The sequence below is a fragment of the Zingiber officinale genome, chromosome 4A (genome assembly GCF_018446385.1).
Source record: "Zingiber officinale cultivar Zhangliang chromosome 4A, Zo_v1.1, whole genome shotgun sequence".
Taxonomy (NCBI): Eukaryota; Viridiplantae; Streptophyta; class Magnoliopsida; order Zingiberales; family Zingiberaceae; genus Zingiber; species Zingiber officinale.
Window position 1 is genome coordinate 7477880 of NC_055992.1, and position 24926 is coordinate 7502805.

The 24926-nt window shown below is 41.5% G+C and overlaps 1 protein-coding gene across 12 annotated transcripts in view; it reads left to right on the forward strand.

Moving 5' to 3' along the window:
- Positions 1-12625: 12625 nt before the first annotated feature.
- LOC121969462 (transcription initiation factor TFIID subunit 4b-like) overlaps positions 12626-24926 on the forward strand; it is a 28200-nt gene continuing 15899 nt past the window's right edge. For 3 of the 12 annotated variants that reach the window (XM_042519586.1, XM_042519576.1, XM_042519585.1), the window contains exons 1-6: positions 12626-12839; positions 12944-13141; positions 22225-22732; positions 22836-22944; positions 23635-24284; positions 24814-24909. In XM_042519586.1, the coding sequence (XP_042375520.1) occupies positions 22694-22732; positions 22836-22944; positions 23635-24284; positions 24814-24909 (894 nt within the window). In that variant the 5' untranslated portion in view covers positions 12626-12839; positions 12944-13141; positions 22225-22693. The remainder of the gene's footprint in view (positions 12840-12943; positions 13142-22224; positions 22733-22835; positions 22945-23634; positions 24285-24813; positions 24910-24926) is intronic. The other 9 variants (XM_042519587.1, XM_042519588.1, XM_042519582.1 and 6 more) reach the window with 8 other exon arrangements.

The window sequence follows — 24926 nt, forward strand, 5'->3', positions numbered from 1 at the left end:
ATAACATAGAGTGTGGTGTCACACTCAGAAGATCATGTTGTCGGTTCTCTATAAATTATAAACAGTTGCTCGCGACTAAGATGGAAAGGAACAAATCATCAGTATAGTCGTAGTGTAATTAAGTATTAGTTTATCTTGACTAATAAATTACACTGATACACTTTAAGTGTATTGAGTAGGATTATTTAGGTAAGTTCTTTTTGTACCGACTTAGTAAAAGAACTAAACCTTAGTTATTATGGAAGTGTGTACTCTTAATCCTAATATAATAACAAACACATATATTTAATATTTATTTCTTTGACTTATCAAAGGGTGAGGTTTAGCTCGATAAATCAATATGCCCGATAAGTTGGGAAATGATATTACTTATAGTGTGTGTTGTTGATTATAGAAGGAATCTGTGTCCTAGTTATCTAGGTTGAGAATGTCCCTAAGAGGAGCTCATAAGGATTGCCATGTTAAACCCTGCAGGTGGACCTAATCCGACATGACAATAAAATTGAGTGGTACTACTCTTGGAGCTAGATATTAATTAAGTGAGTTGTTAGTAACTTACTTAATTAGTGGACATTCGTAATCTTAAACACAGGGAGACTAACACACTCATGATAAGGAGCCCATAATGTAATTTGGGATTGGTGCGGTAGTGCGATAATAACTCTTTAGTGGAATGAGTTATTATCGATGAACTTGAGTTATGTGTTCGGGGCGAGCACGGGATACTCAAGCTCATCGGAAGGCCAAAACCAATTTCTCCTCTAGGTCCTTGTCGTAGCCTCATTATAGCCTCAAGTCCATCCAAATGTAATGCTCTTCTTGGTGTCCAAGAAGGGGGCCGAACCATTGCTTGGTGACCAAGCAATGACCGACCACATCCTCTTATAGGGGCTGACCCTATTGCTTGGTGATCAAGCTTGTAGGGGCCGACCAAGATTAATTCAAATAGGAAGAGTGTTTTGAATTTTTAAAATCTTCTCTTTGTAGAAAACTATAAGTTTTAAAAGAGATATTTTAATTTTTAAAATTTTCCTTATTTGAATTAGACCACATGTTTTAATAGAGAGTTTTAAAAGTTTTAAAACTTTTTTTTTTTAACCATCCTCATGGTTTAAGAAAAAAGGGAGATAAATTTTTAAATTAAAATTTTCTATCATCATGTTAAAAAAGGAAATTTTATAAGAGAGTTTTTAAATTTAAAACATGGTTTTAATTTTTAGAAACTTTCATTTTTTAACTCCTACTTTAGGAAAGAGAGTTTGTAAAATTTTATAAGAGTTTTTTCTCTTGTAAAATTTTATAAAAAATTATTATTCCTTTCCTAAATATGGTGGCCGGCCACCTTGCTTGGTTCCCAAGCAAGGGGCCGGCCAAACTTAATCCTAAACCATATAGGATTGATCACAACCATTGATTGGTGATTGATTCAATCAAGAGGAAAGAAAAGGAAAAATAAAAAGGAAAAAGGGAAAATTCTTGGATGATTTTATTTTTTGTAAAAAATTTTTCCTTATTTGCCTTGGGCAAGTAATATAAAAGAAGGGGTGAGGGGGCTTCATGAGATACAACTCTTATTCTCTTGCTTGGAGACCTCTTGGATGTCGGCCCTCTCCCTTCTCCTTTTCCCTTTGCTCTCTTCTCCTTGGTGGTGGTGGTGGCCGAATCTTAGAGGAAGAGGAAGGATTCTTTTGGGTGGTGTTCATCTTGGAGGATCGTCGCCCACACGACGTCCAAGGCGAGACGAGGAATACGGCAGAAGATCTTGAGGTCATTAGCTTACAAAGTGAAGGTATAACTAGTAATTTTCTTCCGCATCATACTAGTTATTTTCTTTGTAAGAATTCTAAATACAAGAGGCAATTAGATCCAGTTTATCGAATTTATTTTTTCGATTTTGTGTTTTCTTCTTTTTCGAATTTGTGATTCGATTGTTCTTTTTGGTTAACCTAGAGTTATTTAAGGAAATAAATATTAGCTTTCCTTAAAAGTCTTTGCCTAGACGGTGGTGGTTGCTCCCATATCCAAGAAGGCCATGTGCCTCGCCATGCAGTTCTGGAAGCCAATTTTGAAAATTAATATTTATGGAATTAATAACTTAGGTAGATTTGAATCAATAGTGTTAAGTTTGACTTGCAATTCAAATCTAAACCATTAAGAACAAATAAGTTAAATTTGGAATCAATGATGTTAAGTTCCGTCTGCGATTCCTTATTTAACTTCTAAAGAACACAATAGGTTATTTAAGGAAAGGTTCGACACTTGTACAAAAATTTTTGTACAGTGGAACTGGTATGGTGTTACATTTTGACATCTATGTCAAATGTATTGCAACATCAACATCAAGATTTACTAACAGCTTATGATATAATGAACAATCTCAAAGAACTCTTTGGGCACAAGAGTCGGACCGCCAGACAAGAGGCAATGAGAAAGCTAATGACAACTATCATGTCTAAGGGGACACCCGTAAGGGATCATATCCTCAAAATGATGGCTTATCTGAATGAAATACAAGTCTTTGGAGGAGAAATCGATGGGGAAACCCAGGTCGATATATTTCTCCAAACGCTACCCAGAAGTTTTGAGCAGTTCTGCCTGAACTATAACATGAACAAAAGAGAGTATACGTTGGCGGAACTTTCGTCAAAGTTCTCAGATTCACTATGCTGAAAATGGTTCTACTTCTAAGTCGAAAGGCAAGAAGAAGAAGAAACAGGTCTTTTCAGCGAAGAGAGTGAATAAACCTCAGGGACAAAAATCTGGAATGAAGAAGCCGAAGGGCAAGTGCTTCATCTGCAAGCAGTCTGGACATTGGAAGGCGGACCGTCCTCGTAGGAATCAGAACAATAAAGGTATATCTCATACTCTAGTTGTTGAAACATGTTTAGCGGTGTTATCTACCAACACCTGGTGTGTAGATACAGGAGCCACTGATCATGTCTGTAATTCCTTGCAGGGGTTCCAGGAAACCCGACGACTAACTGAAGAAGAGATTACCGTCTACATGGGCAATGCTACTAAGGTGGCGGCTGTTGCAGTGGGAGACGTCTACTTATCTTTTAATATGAATAGAAAATTGGTTTTAAGAAATTGTCTTTATGTACCCAGTTTTAGAAAGAATTTAATTTCAGTTTCTAAACTGTATTTGGATGGATATTCAGTTTCCTTTAGTAACGATGTGGTTATTAAGAGAAATAAAGTGATTATCTGTTCTAGTGCATTGGTTGGCAATTTATATACTTTAAATCCAATTTCTCCCACAAAGCAAAATATGGAAATTAATAACACATCTTCTAACTCAAATAAGAGAAAAGAACTTTCGGAAATGAACCAAACGCATATTTAGCATCTAAGGCTTGGTCATATTATCTTAAGTAGGATTCAAAGGCTTATAGCCGATGGACTCTTGGGTCCATTAGAGTTGGAAAACTTTCCAACATGTGAATCTTGCTTGGAAGGTAAAATAACCAAGAGACCTTTTAAGGCCAAGGGGTATAGAGCCAAAGAAGCGTTAGAATTAGTTCATTCTGATTTGTGTGATCCTATGTCTATCCAGGTTAGAGGTGGTTTTGAATATTTTGTCTCTTTTATAGACGATTATTAAAGATATGGATACATTTACCTGATGCGCCTCAAGTCTGAGTGCTTTGATAAGTTCAAAGAGTACAAGGCTGATATGGAGAAACGTCTAGGTAAAAGTATCAAGACACTACGGTTTGATCGTGGTGGCGAATACCTCTTAGGAGAGTTTAGGAATTACTTATCAGAGACTGGGATTCAATCCCAATTATCCACACCTGGTACACCCCAACAGAATGGTGTGGCAGAACGAAGGAATATGACTCTTATGGAGATGGTTAGATCGATGATGAGTTATTCAGAATTACCAAATTCATTTTGGGGATACGCTCTGGAAACGGCAGCACACATTCTGAACTTAGTACCTTCTAAATCAGTATCTTCTACTCCCATAGAATTATGGAATGGGCAAAAGCCTAGTCTAAGACATATTCGGATTTGGGGTAGTCCAGCACATGTGCTGAAATCAGATGCTGATAAGTTAGAATCTCGTACAGAAGTTCGTGTGTTTGTAGGTTATCCCAAAGGAACAAAAGGTGGTTTATTTTATAGTCCTAAAGACCAGAAGGTCATTGTTAGCATCAATGGCCAGTTTTTAGAAGAAGACTATATAATGGACCACAAGCCCAGTAGCAAAATTATTCTAGAAGAACTTAGAGAGGACACGTCTACTTCAGTACCAACAGTACAAGATGAAGTACTACAAGAGACTGCAACACGTGTCACACATGATACACAACCATAGACGGTGCCTCGTCATAGTGGGAGAGATGTAAGGCAACCTGAGAGATTCATGTTTTTGGGAGAGTCTTCGGACTTGATCCCGGGTAAACATGAACCTGATCCTCGGACATATGACGAAGCACTCCAAGATATAGATGCAATATCTTGGCAAAAGGCAATGAATTCTGAAATAGAATCTATGTATTCTAATAAAGTCTGGGAGCTTGTAGAACCACCTGATGATGTAAAAGTCATTAGATGCAAGTGGATCTACAAAAGGAAAAGAGGGATAGATGGGAAGGTAGAAACCTTCAAAGCAAGGCTTGTTGTGAAAAGGTATACTCAGAAAGAGGGAATCGATTATGAGGAGACTTTTTCACCGGTAGCCATGCTTAACTCTATTTGGATACTCTTATCCATTGTCGCTCATATGGATTATGAGATTTGGCAAATGGATGCCAAGACAGCTTTCCTTAACGGAAGTCTTGAAGAAAACATCCATATGAAGCAAGCAGAAGGGTTCATTGAAAAGGGCAAAGAACATCTAGTGTGTAAGCTCAATCGGTCCATTTATGGACTGAAGCAAGCTTCAAGATCTTGGAACATCCGGTTTAATGAAGTAATCCAGTCATATGGATTTATTCAGTGTCTGGATGAGTCTTGTGTATACAAGAAGTTTAACAGAAACGTGGTAGTATTTCTTGTACTATACGTAGATGATATTTTGTTAATTGGCAACAATGTCAAGGTATTATCGGACGTAAGGGTATGGTTGTCCAAACAATTTGATATGAAGGACTTAGGAGAATGTGCACACATTCTTGGGATCAAAGTTATAAGGGATCACAAGAAAAGAATGTTGTGCCTTTCCCAAGCTTTATATATAGATACAATCCTTGCTCGTTTTAGCATGCAAAACTCCAAGAAAGGTTTCTTACCTTTTAGGCATGAAGTATCCTTATCTAAAGAGATGTCCCCGAAGACATCAAAGGAGATTGAGGACATGAAGGCAGTTCCTTATGCTTCGGCTGTAGGAAGCCTTATGTATGCAATGCTGTGTACGAGACCTGATATCTGTTTTGCCGTGGGCATGGTTAGCAGATATCAGAGTAACCCTGGACAAGGGCATTGGACTGCGATAAATCATATATTAAAGTACCTGAGAAGGACTAGAGATTATATGATAGTTTACCAAGTAGACGATTTGCTCCCTGTGGGTTACACGGATTCAGACTTCCAATCAGATAGGGACAATAGTAAGTCAACATCAGGCTATGTGTTTACTCTAGGAGGTGGAGCAATTGCATGGAGGAGTGTTAAGCAGAAATGCGTCTCGGACTCAACTATGGAAGCTGAGTATGTGACAGCCTCTGAGGCAGCCAAAGAATCTGTATGATTCGGGAACTTTATAATGGACTTAGATGTGATTCCTGGTTTGCCCAAGATCATCACAATTTATTGTGATAATAGCGGTGCAGTTGCAAACTCGAAGGAACCACGAGCTCATAAGGCAAGTAAACATATAGAGCGCAAGTACCACCTGATACGAGACATCGTCAAGTGAGGAGAAGTTGTCATCGCCAAGATTGCATCAGAAGATAACCTAGCAGATCCTTTCACAAAGGCCCTTCCGGCGAAAACTTTTGATTGGCATGTGGAGGGAATGGGAATTTGATGTAAGGCAACAGATATGACAGCTTAGTCTTTTAGTATAAGTGGGAGATTGTTAGAGTGTATACTAAAAGTCTAACTTTTGTAAATATTTATTTGTTGAAATAAAAGAATCACATTGATCAATATCTGTATTTATTTGTTAAATGTAATTGTTCAATTAATTTATATAGTAGATAACATGGAGTGTGATGTCACACTCAGAAGATCATGTTGTCGGTTCTCTATAAATTATAAACAGTTGCTCGCGACTAAGATGGAAAGGAACAAATCATCAGTATAGTCGTAGTGTAATTAAGTATTAGTTTATCTTGACTAATAAATTATACTGATACACTTTAAGTGTATTGAGTAGGATCATTTAGGTAAGTTCTTTTTGTACTGACTTAGTAAAAGAACTAAACCTTAGTTATTATAGAAGTATGTACTCTTAATCCTAATATAATAACAAGCACATATATTTAATATTTATTTCTTTGACTTATCAAAGGGTGAGGTTTAGCTCGATAAATCAATATGCCCGATAAGTTGGGAAATGATATTACTTATAGTGTGTGTTGTTGATTATAGAAGGAATCTGTGTCCTAGTTATCTAGGTTGAGAATGTCCCCAAGAGGAGCTCATAAGGATTGTCATGTTAAACCCTGCAGGTGGACCTAGTCCGACATGACAATAAAATTGAGTGGTACTACTCTTGGAGCTAGATATTAATTAAGTGAGTTGTTAGTAACTTACTTAATTAGTGGGCATTCGTAATCTTAAACACAGGGAGACTAACACACTCGTGATAAGAAGGAGCCCATAATGTAATTTGGGATTGGTGCGGTAGTGCGATAATAACTCTTTAGTGGAATGAGTTATTATTGATGAACTTGAGTTGTGTGTTCGGGGCGAGCACAGGATACTCAAGCTCATCGGAAGGCCAAAACCAATTTCTCCTCTAGGTCCCTGTCGTAGCCTCATTATAGCCTCAAGTCCATCCAAATGTAATGCTCTTCTTGGTGTCCAAGAAGGGGGCCGAACCATTGCTTGGTGACCAAGTAATGGCCGACCACATCCTCTTATAGGGGCCGACCCTATTGCTTGGTGATCAAGCTTGTAGGGGCTGGCCAAGATTAATTCAAATAGGAGGAGTGTTTTGAATTTTTAAAATCTTCTCTTTGTAGAAAACTATAAGTTTTAAAAGAGATATTTTAATTTTTAAAACTTTCCTTATTTGAATTAGGCCACATGTTTTAATAGAGAGTTTTAAAAGTTTTAAAACTTTCTTTTTTTAACCATCCTCATGGTTTAAGAAAAAAGGGAGATAAATTTTAAAATTAAAATTTTCTATCATCATGTTAAAAAAAGAAATTTTATAAGAGAGTTTTTAAATTTAAAACATGGTTTTAATTTTTAGAAACTTTCCTTTTTTAACTCCTACTTTAAGAAAGAGAGCTTGTAAAATTTTATAAGAGTTTTTTCCCTTGTAAAATTTTATAAAAAATTATTATTCCTTTCCTAAATATGGTGGCTGGCCACCTTGCTTGGTGCCCAAGCAAGGGGCCGACCAAACTTAATCCTAAACCATATAGGATTGATCACAACCATTGATTGGTGATTGATTCAATCAAGAGGAAAGAAAAGGAAAAATAAAAAGGGAAAAGGAAAAACTCTTGGATGATTTTATTTTTTGTAAAAAAAATTTCCTTATTTGCCTTGGGCAAGTAATATAAAAGAAGGGGTGAGGGGGCTTCATGAGATACAACTATTATTCTCTTGCTTGGAGACCTCTTGGTGGCCGGCCCTCTCCCTTCTCCTTTTCCTTTTGCTCTCTTCTCCTTGGTGGTGGTGGTGGCCGAATCTTAGAGGAAGAGGAAGGATTCTTTTGGGTGGTGTTCATCTTGGAGGATCGTTGCCCACACGACGTCCAAGGCGAGGCGAGGAATACGGCAGAAGATCTTGAGGTCATTAGCTTACAAAGTGAAGGTATAACTAGTAATTTTCTTCCGCACCATACTAGTTATTTTCTTTGTAAGAATTCTAAATACAAGAGGCAATTAGATCTAGTTTATCGAATTTATTTTTTCGATTTTGTGTTTTCTTCTTTTTCGAATTTGTGATTCGATTGTTCTTTTTGGTTAACCTAGAGTTATTTAAGGAAATAAATATTAGCTTTCCTTAAAAAGCTTTGCCTAGGCGGTGGTGGTTGCTCCCATATCCAAGAAGACCATGCGCCTCGCCATGCAGTCCTGGAAGCCAATTTTGGAAATTAATATTTATGTAATTAATAACTTAGGTAGATTTGAATCAATAGTGTTAAGTTCCGCTTGCGATTCAAATCTAAACCATTAAGAATAGATAAGTTAAATTTGGAATCAATGATGTTAAGTTCCGTCTGCGATTCCTTATTTAACTTCTAAAGAACATAATAGGTTATTTAAGGAAATGTTCGACACTTGTATAAAAATTTTTGTACAGTGGAACCGGTACGTTTTCCTAGGATTAACCAACAGTAGGATCGAAAAGAATTTAGATATCTCCATAATTGCATGCTATTGCACACTTTGGGCCTAAGCCCCCATGGTTTTGCTGTTGGGCTCTACCCAAAAGGCCTCATACCAATGAAGATATCTTTTCTATTATAAACCCATATCTTTCCCATGCGTTTTCAATGTGGGACTATATTTGCAAACTTGCAACCCCAACAACCTACTCCGATTATCTTAAATTTTTTATCATTGCTAAATGTAACTAATCTTAAGTTTTTGAGTTTTAATTTGATGAACATCAATCTATCTCCAGTCATGTGTCTGGAGCATCCACTATCTAATATCCATTGGTCCAGATCATTATGTTCCTATACAAAAAGTATTTAATTTGGATCTAATTTAAATGGATTATAAGATAAATTGATTGAATTCAACCTCTTATTTCTATTTCATCCAATCTAGGTTTTTAATCATGTTATTTCAATGGGTTTTTATGAGATGGTTACAAGATCTGATTAGATTTTGGTTTAAGTTAAGTTTAGGTTAGATTTATCTTTAATTTAAATTTGATTTAAGTTTAATTAAGTTAAATTTAATTTTAAGTTTGAAAATGATTTAAGTTAAGTTTGATAATTGTGTTTAAGTTAGGTTTATTTAGCTTGAGTTTGAGTTAGGTTTGATTTGAGTTGGGTTTGATTTGAGTTGGATTAGGTTAGGTTTGATTTGGATTAGGTTTGATTTGAGATAGACTAATTCTCAATTTTAACCCAAATTCATCTCATCATTTTCTAGATTTTTAAACAAGGAACCTTATGGGTTTTGTGAGATAGTTATTAATTTTATATTCAATTTAAGTTGAAATTTATGGATTGATTTACATTTGAGTTACACTAAGATTTAACAGTTAGTCAGTTAAATTTCCATTTCGATAATCGGCTTCTAAGATGTGGCGAGACACAGGGCTCCTTATCTAACCATCCTAATCTAGGCAGAAATACAGAAAACAGTAAATCAAGTAATCAAGTAAATATATCTAATAATAAAAATGATCATTCTATTGGCTCCTCCTGGATTATAATCTCGATAAGATCTATCAAGGTAGTGGATTTGATCATTGGAGATCCAATATTGATTAAGTCCAACTTAATTAGTCAAGTTAGACTTAGGGATTCATGCTTGGACCATGTTTCTATTTGTTCGATTTATAAAAGACATATAAGATCTAAATCATTGTTTAGCCTTTTATCCGAGTCTGGATTGATTGTATACGATTCTTTGTTTTCTAAGAATCAGATCAAGGTTCTTGTAACCTAAAGTGAATCGTTCAAATGTGTTATTGAGTTCCTTGACTTGACTTTTCAAGATGGAATTCTCTTCCTCAAGTTGTTGGACTTGAGTTAAGGTTTCATCTTGAACTTGGTCAGTCAAGGGACTCAGGTTAGTCACTTCCTTAAGGGCTTTGACCTCCTTTTGGAGTGACTTGACTCGGATATTGAACTTGGCTAGTTTTCTTGACAAATAAGAAATCAAATTTTCTAATCTAACTATTGATGTATTTACAACGGAGTTGGAGTCATCTGAACCGAATATGTATCCGTGGCTTCGCTCGGACTTAGCTTCCGATTCAGTCTCAGACTCAGTCTCGACAACTTGTTCTCGGGCCGAAAGTATGAGAAAGCTTGCTTACTCATGTTTTTTATTGGAGTCCTCTGATGAAGATTCGTCCCATGTTGCTTGTAGCACCTTCTTTCTCCGTTGCTTCTTGGTTTTCTTTTGATTTGGACAATTTGCCTTGATGTGTCATTTTTTGTTGCATTCGCAGCAGGTGACTTCTAACTTAGCCTTCATGTTCGAGTTTGGACTTGACTGTTTTGTCTTCGTTTGAATTACCTTCTTGATCTCTTGTTTTGTGAACCCCTTCTTTTTTTTTTTTTTGCATAATTTACGTACCAAGTTCACGAGCTTAGTAGTGATTTTGTCGTCTTTTGAGTCCAATTCGCCATCGAACTCGGGTTCAGTTCTGTGCTTGGTTTTTGGTTCCTTCATTTTGCTTGTACTTGCAACCAAAGCAATACATTTTTCGACCGGAAGTGCATTAGTCTATTTATGTAACTCATATTTGGAAAATAACTCATCTAGTCTAATAGATGAAAAATCCTTAAAAACTATGTAAGCATCTACCATGGATGTCCATAAAGTATTTCTTGGAAAAGCATTTAACGCGTACCTTATTTTGTCGCAGTTCTCCATCTTTTGTCCGATTGCGTGGAGACCATTGAGAAGGTCTTGAATCTGAGTGTGTAATTGACTCGTCAGTTCACCCTTCTGCATTTTTATGTTATACATTAATTAAAATTAAATTCTTTTTACTTACTTTTGTACCAAAGATCCCCTTGTGTAGCTCAATCAGTTTCTCCCACAGCTCTTTGACACTTGGAGAGTCTGAAAGCGTGGGAAATGACACGCTGGCTAAGTGAGGTGGTAGGAATGTTGACAGAGGAAAGACTTAGAGATGGGAGTTGCGGACCTAGAACTAGAATTTGCGGACTTACGTACACCACAGACAAAGTCAATGGGAACGTTACAGCGAGAACTAGAGAGGGGATCCCTGACGCAAGCACTCCGACGCTCAAGTCAGAAAAGTAACCAAGCGAAAAATGGAGAAGAAGATGAATAGTAAAACAGTAAATGTGGATGTGTAGCCGTGTGTACGCGTGAGTCTATGTACGTAAGCGTACCAAGCCAATGGAGAGGACTCCTTTTTATACTGTCTCTCATAACCTCCGCATTAATGAGGCGATAAAGAATGTCAGGTCTCAGAATATGTCAGGTAATGGAGGTTGTACGACAACCTTCTTATAGGCATAGGAAGGCTCCATTGTGTATATATGTCAGTAATGGAATATTATTTGACAGGTTGTTAGAGTCTGGAGGTCCGACCGATTCGGGGTCCGGGGGATATATGCTGAGAGACTTGCACAGGAGAAGTAGGGAGCTAAGCCTCGTATGTCCGACCGGCTCTAGGCCCGACTGGCTTTATGTTGAGAGACTTGCACAAGAGAAGTGAAGAGCTAAGCCCCATATACTCGGCTGACTCTGGGACCACCCGAGTTTATTCTGGGACACCCTGCTTCTGAGAGGTGGTTTGTCTGGATACGTACATCCTGACTTTGACTACCACCTCATTTTGATTGATCGTCACATCAACTTGACTCTCGACCCACCTTAGCTTCTTATGGATAATTTATGCATTGATTATAACCTTATTTTTTACCAAGTGTTTTTGTTAAACTAAAGAGAGATTAATTTGCCTCAAAACCATTAAATTGGAGGAATAATGGAGTTGTCATATTGTTTTGATCTAATGAACATGATCGTATTAATGATGCAACAAATACACAAATGTTTCTAACTCCCATCTCTAATTTTACTTCATTAGTATGGTAAATAGACATTATTGAGATTGTAGCATCTTAATTCCTCTTGTGAGATTAGTAGTTTGACGACAAAAGGCCTGCATACGATCCAGCTACCGGATATCTTTCCCGGTCGATATAACTTCATAGCTTACACTGGTACATCAAGGAGCCTTATGTGTTTGCATTTCTGATCTGTGTTGGTGGATCTTGCACAGTCTGTTAAGCCCTTTGTCTTCAGAATGTTTACCCCTTCTTGCAATGCAACATCAATCTGGCTCATTGGAGCCTTATGTGTCTGATGTTGGATGCGAAATGCTCAAACACCTCACCCATGTGACTCTAGAGGGTATCAAACATCCTTCAGGACACAGGAGAAAGCCGTGGAAGATGACAAAATCCTCTCTAAACTCAAGCACCTCCTCGGATGAGCGCGTCGGAAGAGGGGAAGGCAAAGGGAAAGGCCGGTCGTTGAAGGGGGCTCCGGCTGGCGGCTGGCGGCTGGGAGAAGGGACTGCATGCGATGAGAGCCTTGAGCATGCACGTACTCCGGGATCGGGGATTGGAGATGACGATAAAGAGAGGGCGTGGTGCAGTCTCCGGTCCGTTATCGGGCCCACTATCGAAGAGAAGGATGAGCCCATGCGCGAATGCAAAGTATAAGCTAAAAGTACGAGGGTTCTTCTGAAAAATATAGGGGCGTCATGCAGAATTTTATAAAATAACACCTTTTCTTGTAAAATATAAAATTAAATAAGGCTACTTGCTTTCCTCCTCTCCGGAACCGGCTGCGAACGTAGTCGGCTTTCCCGACCGGCGATCGAAACCATTCTCAATCCCGGCTTCGGCCCTAGGTCATTTACCTAATTTCATCCGCACCCACCCCCGTTTTATTCCAGGATCGGAGATTCCCCGCCGTCATTTCGCCCCGCCGATTCGTCCTCTCCCTACTCCTCATTCCAGTTCCAACTCTCGCTAGGTCTCCAATCCACGAACTTCTTCTAACCGGCAGCTGCAGCCCCCTTCTGTGATCCGTCTCTTTGCCCTCCCCTCCTCCTCTGATCTTGTGCAGTTTTTCTCCAGGTTCCCGCAAGGAAGCAACCTTCTCCCATCGGGCTGCAGCAACCCAGTTTCCTGACGCTGTTTCCTCGCTTTCTCTTAATCGATGCACGCATCCGATAAATTTCTTGAGTTCGTAGAGGCTCTTCTCAAGTTCCCCAAGCGCTGACTGGAGTTATCGGTGCCTTTAGATTGCAGTAATTTCCCGCTTCATTATTGTAGGTATTCTCTTGAATATGTCAAAATTGGAAATCTTTTCCTTTTACAAATTTCAACTTTCATGTTTCTTTTTTCTCTTTTATTATTTTCCCCTTTGATGTCCTATTTGAAGGGAAGTAAGTAGAGGTGAAACCGAGATAGTTAAGTTGAAAATAAAAAATAGGGAAAAAAACGTCCGCCCATGTGTTCTTGAATGTGTGTTTATTAGAGGAGTTAATGTGTGTTTATTGTTTATTGGGCCGGCACTAGGGGGGCCGCTAAGGTAGCGGATCTACCTTTTTGAATGTGTGTTTATTAGAGGAGTTAATGTGTGTTTATTAGAGGATCAAACTTCCTTTTACTCCATAATTGATATTAGTGTTTATTAGAATGAGGGTGAGTGCTTGAATGATTGTCCGGTCACTTGTATTGAGTGATAAGTTGTTGGGGGCCATCAGCAAAGAAACAATCATACTGCTTTTCAAAATATGGCCCTTGTAGAGGATCATTGTACTATTTATTTTTTATCAATAAATTTGAATTACTTTTTGCATTTTATTGTAAGGACCCTTGAATTGTATATGCTGTGTTGACAAACAAAAATTTGTTACTTGTTTTTGTATCATACCCTGGAGAAAAAAATATGCAATGTGGAGCATAATATATTTTACATATATTGAAATAAATATTTCCATGATTTCACTTGTGACCATTTTCAGAAAATTCTTTCAGTTGAAAATTCTCTTCTACTATGTGATAGCTCTAGTTCTAATTTAGTAGCAGAGTTTTCAGATTTCTCCATGATATGCAACAATAGAATCATAAGTCCCATTTAGAATGGTATTACTATTATACTTATTCTATTAGATGAATTGTTATTTTCTCATGGCACATTTGTTGAGTATCAATAATTTAATATTTGCTTTGTTTTTCCTAACAAAATTTTTAAAGTATTGTTGAACTTTTTTTTAGGAATATTCTTCTCTTAGAACATTTTTTGATGAATTGATTTTCTCAAATTTTACAACAAAGGAGAACTCATAAGTTTTGTGATTTTTCTTTGTTCATATAAGAACTACTGAAGATTAAAAACAAATAAAAAATTACATAGGAATTATGATTAGCTATGCAACATTGACTAGTGTGAAGATCCCGTAAAGTGAGAGACCATAATTGTTGCTTGGTATGCCTTTTAGGAAGGGGATGGATGTAGGAACATGTCTATTCTTCTATTGCACTGGCAGTGCTAAGTGTCTAGATGGACAAGAAGGTAAAACATTTTAGAAGAGAGCCTAGCCGATACCAGCACTAGGACGAAATAGAAAGGGTGTGATCAGAGTAGTTTAAATCAAGCTTCAAAATCTTGAGCAGCGTCAAGTTTTCATCTTTGACTGCAATAGTATTCTTTTGTTACCATGTCGGTGTTTCGATGTATGGTGTTGGTGACAAATTGGAGGTTGAAGGATGAAGAAGATAAAGAAGAAAAATAAAAGAAGAAAGCTATATAGCTAAGTTTGGACTTTGTGTCACATCTAAAATGCTATGCTAGAGTTTTAACATTATATTGTATGTCATGAGCTATAAATAATATAACCATTAATTTAATTCATCTTAATGTTTATTGTAGTATGACAAGAGGTGTCAAATATTGGCATGACAAAATATTCATTGACATGATCGACGCAATAACACAAGAGAGATAACCTATTGATCCTGTCCGAACCAAGAGTCAGCGGACGCTGGGCACGTGGCGCTCTCTGCTGGATCCTCGAGTGCTCCGGCGAACCTGCAACAAAACCGAGCCGGGAGGGGTGTCCCGGCGACGGTCCTCCGACGCTCAAGTCAGGTAAGTGGCGGAGAAAGTGGCTGCCCAATTTGTATTATGCGTACCTTTGGCGAAGTAATAGCCTCTTTATATAGGACGGAGAAGGAACTGTTGCACGCCCACCGAGGTGCGTACGTGTCAGCAACCCATACCACGGTATGCACTTGTCAGAGAGCTTACCTGACACCATGCTGCCACAGTCCGAGCATGTTCTTTGATGGGACGGCAGACTTGACGGCTGTCAGAAGATGTCCCCGTCTTTTACCCACCGTCTGACTGGGGTGCCCGGCCCGCCGGGCGGGCGATGAACGTCGTCCGGACGGCCTTGATTCTTTGCGCCGTCCGGGCGGCACCTCCTTCCGCTCGGTCATTACGCACTGCTTTATTTGAGCGTCGGACCCCTGGTCCCTACCAGGGTGCCTTTTACTATCAGATTTCCCTTTCTTCTGAGTCCGGTCGGCTCGCCCTTTTCCGGCGAGCCACTGGACCCTTTGACCTCCCCTCAGCGTTGACTCCTTATGGGGTTCCGGATTTTTACCGCCGGATCACCTATGTTGAGTGGTATTGTGTTTTGGATTTATCATAACCATACATTTCAATCATGCCACTTGACTTGGTGAGAGATTTTAAACCATGGTTTAGGTGATTCCTCGTCATTGTGAAGGGTAGCATTCAATGAGGATAATTGTCGTCGTCCATGTTGGTGAGGTTTTGCTAGATGATGGGAATTAATAGATTGACATGACACCATAGACATCCATCTTGCCAAGGATATTTATGCTATTTAAGCTTTTGAAAAGATTAGTGTCACTCTAGCTTCCTATATAGAACCACATCTCAAATATCCTTTGACCCGATTGCTTCAATAATTGTTGATCATGTTCGAGTGCGAGTAGACGGGCGCTGGGAAGATGGCGCTCACGTTAACTGGATGTCGACTGAAGGTGATGTGGACCTCCGACGAGCTAAGCCTGCAACCACAGAGTCGTTAGTGCCGAGCCAGGGAGGGGTTCCCTGGCGATGGCCCTCCGACGCTCAAGTCAGTCACCGGCAAGCGAATGAAGAATGAAGTAGAAAGGAGCAGCGTAACTGTAGCTACAGTGATCAAAGCCTACCTCCGATGAAGCTTTGGGGCTTCTTATATAGAGCTCCTAAGAGACGCACGCACGCTTCCCGAGACGTGCACGCTTCCCAAAGCATACTTGGAAAGGTCGTGTCAGAAAAGCATGCCTGACACTATACCTTAACAACTCGAGCATATCCCTGACGTGACAGTGAAAGCTTCCACCGTACGATTTTCTGCCTGACCATGCCGCTGACCATGCCGTCTATCGATGACACTGATCCCTAGGAAGATATTGTCAACTACTCCCTTTGTTTGTTATTAGACCGAGCGAGAGAATCGCTCGGCTAGTCTGTCATCCGGGCGATGCAACAACCAGGCCGAGCGTCCGCTCGGCCAATGCTCTGCTGGCTGGCTTCCCCCGGCGGGCGAGGGGGTCTTATCTACCGGGTCGAGGCTGCGTCCATTATTCGACCGAACGGGATGGCCGCTCGAAATTCGTGTCTCCCTGGTTGAGCTTCATGAGCGTCGGAAGCTCAGTGTCTGACTGAGCTGTCGAAGTGTTGGACCGGCTACTCTATCTGCTGACCGGAAAGGTAATTCGCTCGATCAGACGCCCGCCTAACGTTGACCACTTTGACCACCTGTCGGACGGGCCCTACCTTACCACCGGATCACGTGCCTCTCCCTCAAGTCTAGTCGAAGGAGGTTGCAAGTCTGACTGACTCGACAAGCAGTCTGGTGACCAATTGGCTGACCAGCCAATGAGCCGGTTGGATCCCGATCGACTCGTGTAGGGATGGTCTTTCTCGGGCGATCGGCGCTTTGAGCCCTTGCCCTTGGATTTTTCCTCATCGCCCCCGGAGGGGCACGAGCCGGTCGGTCAATGCTGACGTTGCCCAAATCTCCTAGGAATACGTGCAAATCACCTCCATTAAGGGCGAGCACGCGCCCATGCCCATTAAATGCTGCCCTGTGGGAGGACGCTACGTGTCGCCGGCGCAAGCGCCGCACGTCCGAGGTGACAGCTGCTGATGTGACGATTGATTGTTCGAATTCAACGGTCGGATGTGCGCTCCGAGTCCCGTGCCCTAGATCGGAAGACTCCGGCCGGCCGCGCCCATCTTTATAAAGCCTTAGCGTCGTCATTTCTTCCTCTACGTTCTCTTTCTGCTCTTTGACAGTTTGCTCCGACGATTTTGCTTGCTTCCAGCGTTCCGGCGACTCTCGGCTTCCTCCTTCAGCGGCCTTTCTCTTTGTAAGCCTTTCGACCTTTCCCAATCTCTCCGTTTGTGCGTAGTTTCCATAGCTTTCCTGTTTCCCATTTCCGCCTGATTTTTCTCGATCATCTTCTCCGTCGAACCTTCTGTCTTTTCATTTCCCAGCAATGGCGAGCTCCTCGCAGTCGTCCGACCCTACTCTCGGTCTATGGTACACTACCATGGAGACTTGGTTCGACGTGGGTGACGCCGCAAGTCTCATAAACGTCTACGACATCCCCTCTGACCACGAAATAATTTTAGCCTCCCCGTCCGGTCGGCCCAATTACCCGTCGATCGGCACAGTTTGTTTCTTTCGAGATCAGTTCGTTGCCGGTCTTTGGTTTCCCATTCACCCTTTCATAACCGAGGTCTGTAACTACTTCCGCGTCCCGCTCGCCCAGCTTGTCCCTAACTCTTTCCGCCTGCTGTGCGGCGTGGTAGTGTTGTTCCGAGTGCACAACATTCCACCGACCCCTTAGGTCTTCCACTACTTCTACTATCCCAAGCAGTCCGAGCTGGGCACATACCTTTTCCAATCTCGGATCGATCTAGTCTTCTTCGACAAAATGCCTACCTCTAACAAGCATTGGAAGGAGTACTTCTTCTTCCTGAGACTCCCCGAGTGGCCCTGCTTCCGGACCAAGTGGCAGGTCGGGCTCCCTTCTCAACCTGATCTGAAGAGATACAAGACCCGGTCGGATTACCTCCACGCTGCTAATATGATGGCCGGCCTAAAGTTCGACATTCACAAGATGTTGCCAGTGTGATGTACGCGTTCGGGCTAAGTCCGATCCGAACGAAGCTCCCAAGCAGCCTAGGTATGGAATTTCTCAACCTTCTTCCTTTGAGTCTAACTGATTTTGTTTTTCTTTTGCAGCCGACATCATGATGCGCGCTCGAGCAGCCGGCATTATGAAGGCCAAGCAGGCCGAGATTGAAGCAGCCGCGGCCAAGGAGATAGAACGGCTCGACCTGACCCTGTCGGCTCACAGGAGGGCACAGTTGGGGAAACAACAACTGCGGGCGACGGGACCGCTGAGCGGACGCCCAACGTATGAGGGGCGACCGACCCAGGATCGGTCTGAGAAGCGCCACCCGTCATCCCTGCTGAGGGTTTGGGGTCCTTGGGTGATGAAGTACCGCTCTCCCGTAAGAGATGCCGAACGGACGCGCCTTCCCGTTCCGCCACCTCGGCCGTCCAAGTCTCTGCAGGGGGGGGCACCCCGTCTCCTGCTGCTCCTGCAACAGTGGAGACTACCTCTTCCGATCGGACTCCGTTCGTGGCTGAGTTACCAGAGTCGCTCGCCGTGCAGCCGATCGCTTCCTTGCCACCAGCTAGGCGGAAGATAACACGATCCGCTGTCCTTCCAGTCCCCCTTGCCCATACTTCAGGACCGAGCGCTTCTTCTCACTCTGCGCCAAGCGGGCGATGATCCGTCACCGCCACTCTTCGCCTGCCGATGGAGGACTTTCTTGCGCCAGGCGACCAGCCCAGCTCTCCCCAGCATCAAGTCTATTTTCGTGGCCGGCTCGCTCGCATCTAGGAGGAAGCGAGGGCACGAACGACCATGAAACCCCCGGACGTGCTTGCTGATAGCCATCTGGAGATGTCCACTGGGGTTAGTATTTTCAACAATCAATTCATAAGTTACCTCCGCTCGGCACTAATATTTGCTTGTAGTACTGGGTGGAGAATATTGTCATGTGCCAGCGGCTGGCACAAGTGGAGGACGAGCTGAAGAAGTTCAAAATTTCTGGAGAAGCCTCCTCCTCCCAGGGGCCAACCGTCGCCCATCTGCAGGCTGACCTGAAGAAGGACCAACAGCTCCTTGCGGAGGAGCAGCAAAAGTCGACCGAACAGATGGGCCAGATCGAGCCGTAATTGAAGACCTACGATCATAAACTCGAGCTGGCTTCCAAAAAGAAACAACGAGTCATCGCCGACCTGGAGCAGAAAAACCAGGATGCTCGACAGTTGGCCGAGAAGCTGAAGAACACGGAGGGCCTGCTGACTACCGAGCGAGAGAGCCGCTCGGCTAAAGAGGCTGAACTTAAAGACCAAGTGAAGTGCCTCGAAGAGGAGTTGGAGGCCTCCCGTGTTGCTCTGACGGTCTATCAGGAGGCCGAGCCGGGTCGCTTCGTGGTCCTGAAGCAACAATACCTTCGCTTGGACCAATTTCTGGAGAAGGCGACCGATCGGATCGTCCGATCGTTTAAGCTAGCGATCGATGCGACGCTCAGTCAACTGAAGGCGAACAGTCATGTCTCCGAGGCCTTGTCTGATAAAGACGTGAATCGCGTCCAGCTCCTTGAGTCCATTCCCGACGAGGCCTTCGAATATATCGAGTGAGCGAGGGGTCGGTAGAGAATGTTTTTTGTAAAGTTTGAATGTACTCCTGCCGTTTAGCAGTGACCAATTATCAATGAAATCCTTTTGCGCTTTTTCTTCATATGCCATCTGTTTGCTAAGTATTTTGCTATATAGTTCCGATCGGCTGTTATGATCGTACTTTCATTATTGAAATATTTGCTAGGCTTGTAGCTTCGGGGTTTATAGTCGCCGCTCGACTCTGGGTTTTAATGTCTCCGCTAGACGATCTTCTAAGGCAGGAGTTTAAGGTCGCCGCTCGACCGTCGATGGAGACATGGGTTTAACATTGTCGCTCAACGATTTGATGAAGACCGGGATTTAAGGTTGTCGCTCGACCGTCGATGGAGACGTGAGTTTAACGTCGCCGCTTGACGATTTGGTGAAGATCGGGGTTTAAGGTCGTCGCTCGACCGTCGATGGAGACATGTGTTTAACGTCGCCGCTCGACGTTTTGGTGAAGACCGGGGTTTAAGGTCGTCGCTCGACCGTCGATGGAGACATGAGTTTAACGTCGTCGCTTGACGATTTGGTGAAGATCGGGGTTTAAGGTCGTCACTCGACCGTCGATGGAGACATGGGTTTAACGTCGTCACTCGACGATTTGGTGAAGACCGGGGTTTAAGGTCGCCGCTCGACCGTCGATGGAGACATGAGTTTAACGTCGCCGCTCGATGATTTGGTGAAGACCGGGGTTTAAGGTCACCGCTCGACCGTCGATGGAGACATGAGTTTAACGTCGCTGCTCGACGATTTGGTGAAGACTGGAGTTTAAGGTCGCCGCTCGACTGTCGATGGAGACATGAGTTTAACGTCGTCGCTCGACGAGAATTTGGGTAACCTTTCATTTTTCATTTCAATCCTACAATCAGAGGGCACAGGAAAAACGAAAGGTACACTTCAATTATATTGACGCACCTTTCATCCAGCTCGGTACGGCTAGAGGTGGTTTGCGCTCCAAGGACATTTTAGTTGCCGTCCGTCTTCATCTTCTAGGTTGTAGGCGCCCGAGCGAAGCTTCTCCATGACTCTGAATGGTCCGGCCCACGGAGCTTCTAGTTTAGTGATATCGCCGATCGGCTTCACCTTCTTCCACAATTGTGATTGGTGAAGAGGCAACAATGAGGAGATTGGGTGGTAGCTAAGGAATTGGGAGTCTTATCTCCTTTATTGTTGAATCCCTTGCCAAGAATGTGGACCTCAATGTCTTAATTGCTTAGGGTGCACTTAAATTTGAGGGGCATGTTGACATCAAAATGAGTAGTCATGACTGTGTCAATAACGGCCAAGTTGTTGGAGGTGGTCTTGAGGATGATGACCTTGAGGTGGGTGAAGGAATGCTTCTAATGGCTGTGCTTGGTGTAGCCTCCTTTTGGTTTGATCACATTTGGTTATTGCTGTTTAGGAATGTAGATCTATTGCGGAGTTATATCTGTTGCTCGAGACTAACGCCTGTTTCAAAAGGTAAAGGAGATGGAAGAGAGAGGGAGGAGAATGTGTAGGAAGAACGAACAATAGATGGAGTCATGGACACAAGTGGTAGGTTTCAAATGTGTTATCTCATGTAGCAGTCTTTCCTCAATTGGGAATAGGGGAGAAAGCTTGTAACACCAGAATTTTTTCTTCTCTAGTATCAAGTTCAGAAGCAAAAGTTTCATATCTTATTAGCTGATGACAAATATTATACTCCATATCTTTAGCTCTAAAATAATAATAGCCAATGATTAAATATCTAAATATCTTGGGCAGGCACAAGTCTGTACTTATAGAGCTCTTAACTCTAGCATAAAAGTGTCCTCCTACTTCCTATTGTTGGACCCCGTGGTTGTTTTGATGTGATCAACCAAGTTAGGTTAGGTCTGTTTGGTTTAATCCCTATGTCTAAGTGTGCAGGAGCGTAGGAGCACAGGAAGTCTAGCGGAAGACGCGGCTAGCGAGAAGGACGACACAGGATAGAGCCAACGGGCTTAGTGTGTCCGAGGGACGAGGTGTCGCGGAAGAGTACACCGGTGGACAAGAAGAACATACGCGACGTTCGAGGGACGAGAAGCCGGGGAGGAAGGCTGCTCGAGGAGAAGGCCGGAAATTGGATTCGGGTGAGCCCTATTCCGGATGGCCGAAATCACCCAAGCGAGCGAAGCCGGAGCGGAAGACCCGCATCGAGGCGAGCAGAACCGGAGCAGAGGGCCCGGATCTTCTGGGCGCCCGGAACTCAACTTTTATCAACGATGTGTACGTTGACCGACGCGTTGGGGATAGAATTCTATCCCACTCCAGATACTCGGAACCCTTCCAGGCGCCCGAAACAGTGCTATAACTATAGCTCTGATTTCAGTAGATCAAACAGCAACTTGTAATTCCTTTCTCTCTGTTCTACTATTGATTGTGAGCTGCTAACGTTGTAAGAGGCTACTCCGCCTGAGGAGATCTTCATAAGTGCATTTCATTTTCCTTGGATTAGCAATCTTCTTATTGCAAATCAAGTAATTCTCCTTGTGTCTCTGTCTTTTTAATTTGTCTCTTAATTGTTATTTACAAGTATTCATAATTAAGCTATAAGTCAAGAAAAGGTTGAATTTATTTTTGCAGGACAATTCACCCCTCCCCTCTTGCCGGCCACCAAGGGACCAACACCTATGTTGCTAAACATTGTCTCTAGAAATTCCATTTACTAAAACTCACCTTCCATAGTGTTCATTATCATTAAGGAAACATCCATTTGCAACATATTCACCCTGCCTAGCCTGCAGGACATTGCATCATTGCAAGTAGCATTATCTGGTTCATATTCTTTAACTGAATTTGAGATTTAATTTTGTTGCTTTCATAGTACTATTTGATAGTTACTGAGAAGCTATCTTCTGGATTTCTCGTCAACCTGTCCTAGCTTCAGTCCAGTAAAAACGCTTATTTTTACCTCTCAATTAATATTGTCTCATTGAACTTACTTTTCAAGAAGAAAAAGATTGGATCAGTTAATGCGCTAATTGTGCCTCCTCCCTTTAAGCATCTTGTGCTTTGTAAAGTTTCTGCCTGTCACCAGCCAAACCTTCCTGTCATGGGTCCTACGATCATGAAGCTTCTTGAAGAGGATGAGGTATTGTTTCTTGTCCTGTTGATAATAGGCTTAGTTTGCAACTGGAATTTGTCAGGTCTTCTGTGTGTCATGAAAAGGGAGAAATTTATGATTGCATTTATAGGATGAGAGCATGCACTCCGGTGCTGATGTTGAGGCCTTGTTGGCAGCATTGAACTGTGATATTGGCGATGATCCGGCTGTGGTTGCTCCACCCTTGGATCCTGATGCAAGTAGGTCTCTTATCTTTTTTCATGGATACTGGAATCTTGGCCTACATGACCAAAAGCTTCATTCTATACTATTGCTACTTATGTGAAATAAAAATAATTTATTATATTATCAATTTAGGATATGAAATAAATAATAATTTATATATTATCAATTTACGACATGAGCCTATATATTCTTATTAAGAATCAGCATAGACTTACTCCATCTATGTTATTATTCTATCAAATGGATTTTTTTTGGTAATCCAAGTATCCAGCAAATGGAATATTATTTTAATTTCCATGGTTGGGGTTTTAAAATTATTTTGATCAGTGTAGAATCTTTTAAATATATTTTATATTTTTTTATGTCAAGCTTCACAATTTAATATAATTCTCAATTCAAAATCATCACAGCAATTCACGCTATGCACCTTCTTATTCAATGTCTTAGTTTGGGATGGCTTGCTGGTTCATCATGTGCATCCAGAATATGTCATCACCATAGAATCATTGTAGCTTCTCTGATTTGTCAATTCTTTTGGAAAATGTTTTGATATGGTCCCTCTCGAATGTGTATCACTAGATCTAATTTTCAAGTTTATACAGCAGATACTACCTAATGTGTATGACAAAATCTAATTTTCAAGTTTGTATAGAAGATATTACCTGTTTATCTTTTAACTTCTACCATTGCTGTGTCTTCATCAGGTGTGTTGATGCAAGCAAGTAGTTCAGCATCTGAACAAGTAATTAGACAGTGGAAAACACCCAGTGAAGTAGGAGATGACCAGATTGGACAAAATGAACAAAACCAACCTTTACAATCATTGGAGCAGCATTCGTCTGGGGGAGAATTGGTTCAGAGAAGTTCTATTCAACCTCGAGTGGAGCAGCTCAATCATCTATCGAAACAAGATCAGATGACTTTTCAGCAAGAGATCACGCATTCAAATAACTGTCAGCAACAGTCAGAAGCTAATTCAGTTAAACCTGTGGACAAGGGACCTGAGCAAAGTAATATACCAGTCTTGGATACAATTGCAGACACAATGTTGGATGTTGCCCAGCTTTCTGAGAAGCAGCCGCAGCAGCACATTGTCCAGCAGTCAAACAGTCAACAAACCCCTAACATAGCAAATGCAGCTGCTCAGCCTTCTGAGAGGCAACAACACATAATGCAGCAGTCAAATAGCCGACAAACACTCACTTCTAGTCAATCAAACATGGCATTAAGAACTACTAAAACTGCTTCGTCCATACCTTTCCACATGCTGATTCAAATTTTAGAACCTCACCTTGACAATGACAGATCCATGCAGCTGCATTCGATTTTTAACAAACTCAGGGTATACAATTCTGTAAGCTATTCTAATTTATTGTATTCTAAAGAAACCATCAAAAACTAGTGCTGTAGGATGTGTATGATTTGGCTGAATAAAGGAGTTGCAGGACCAACATCTTGGGGATTTGCTGGGAATGCAAGAGGAAAAGTTTGAGTTGTACTATGGTTGGAGGGAGTGGCATGTAGGTTCATATCATGTAACAGGTCAATTGATAGGATACAATACTTGGAGAAAACCAACAGGAAGGAAGGAAATGTTTTTCTTCTATCAAACAAATGCGTCTGAGTCTTTTGTTTTTCTCTTTTTCACATAAATTTGTGCAATTCCAAATCCCTGTTGTATAGAATATAGATCATGGAATATGTCAACTAAAACTACCTTTATGTGTAACTTTTTCAAAACTTCCTCTTATACTTAAAATCTTTGTTTGACTACCTTTTTAGATGATCTTTTGTTATGCTGTAATAAATTACATGCTGGAACCAGATTCATACAATTTGATTAGTTTTGAAAAACATACTTAAACTTGCAATGTATTTTCTAGAATAATGAAGTCAGCAAAGAGGACTTTTTGAGAGTGATAAGGAATATAGTTAGTGATCAGACGCTTAGACAGGCTGCTCAAAAGGCACAAATGCAGGTAACTATCAAAGACAT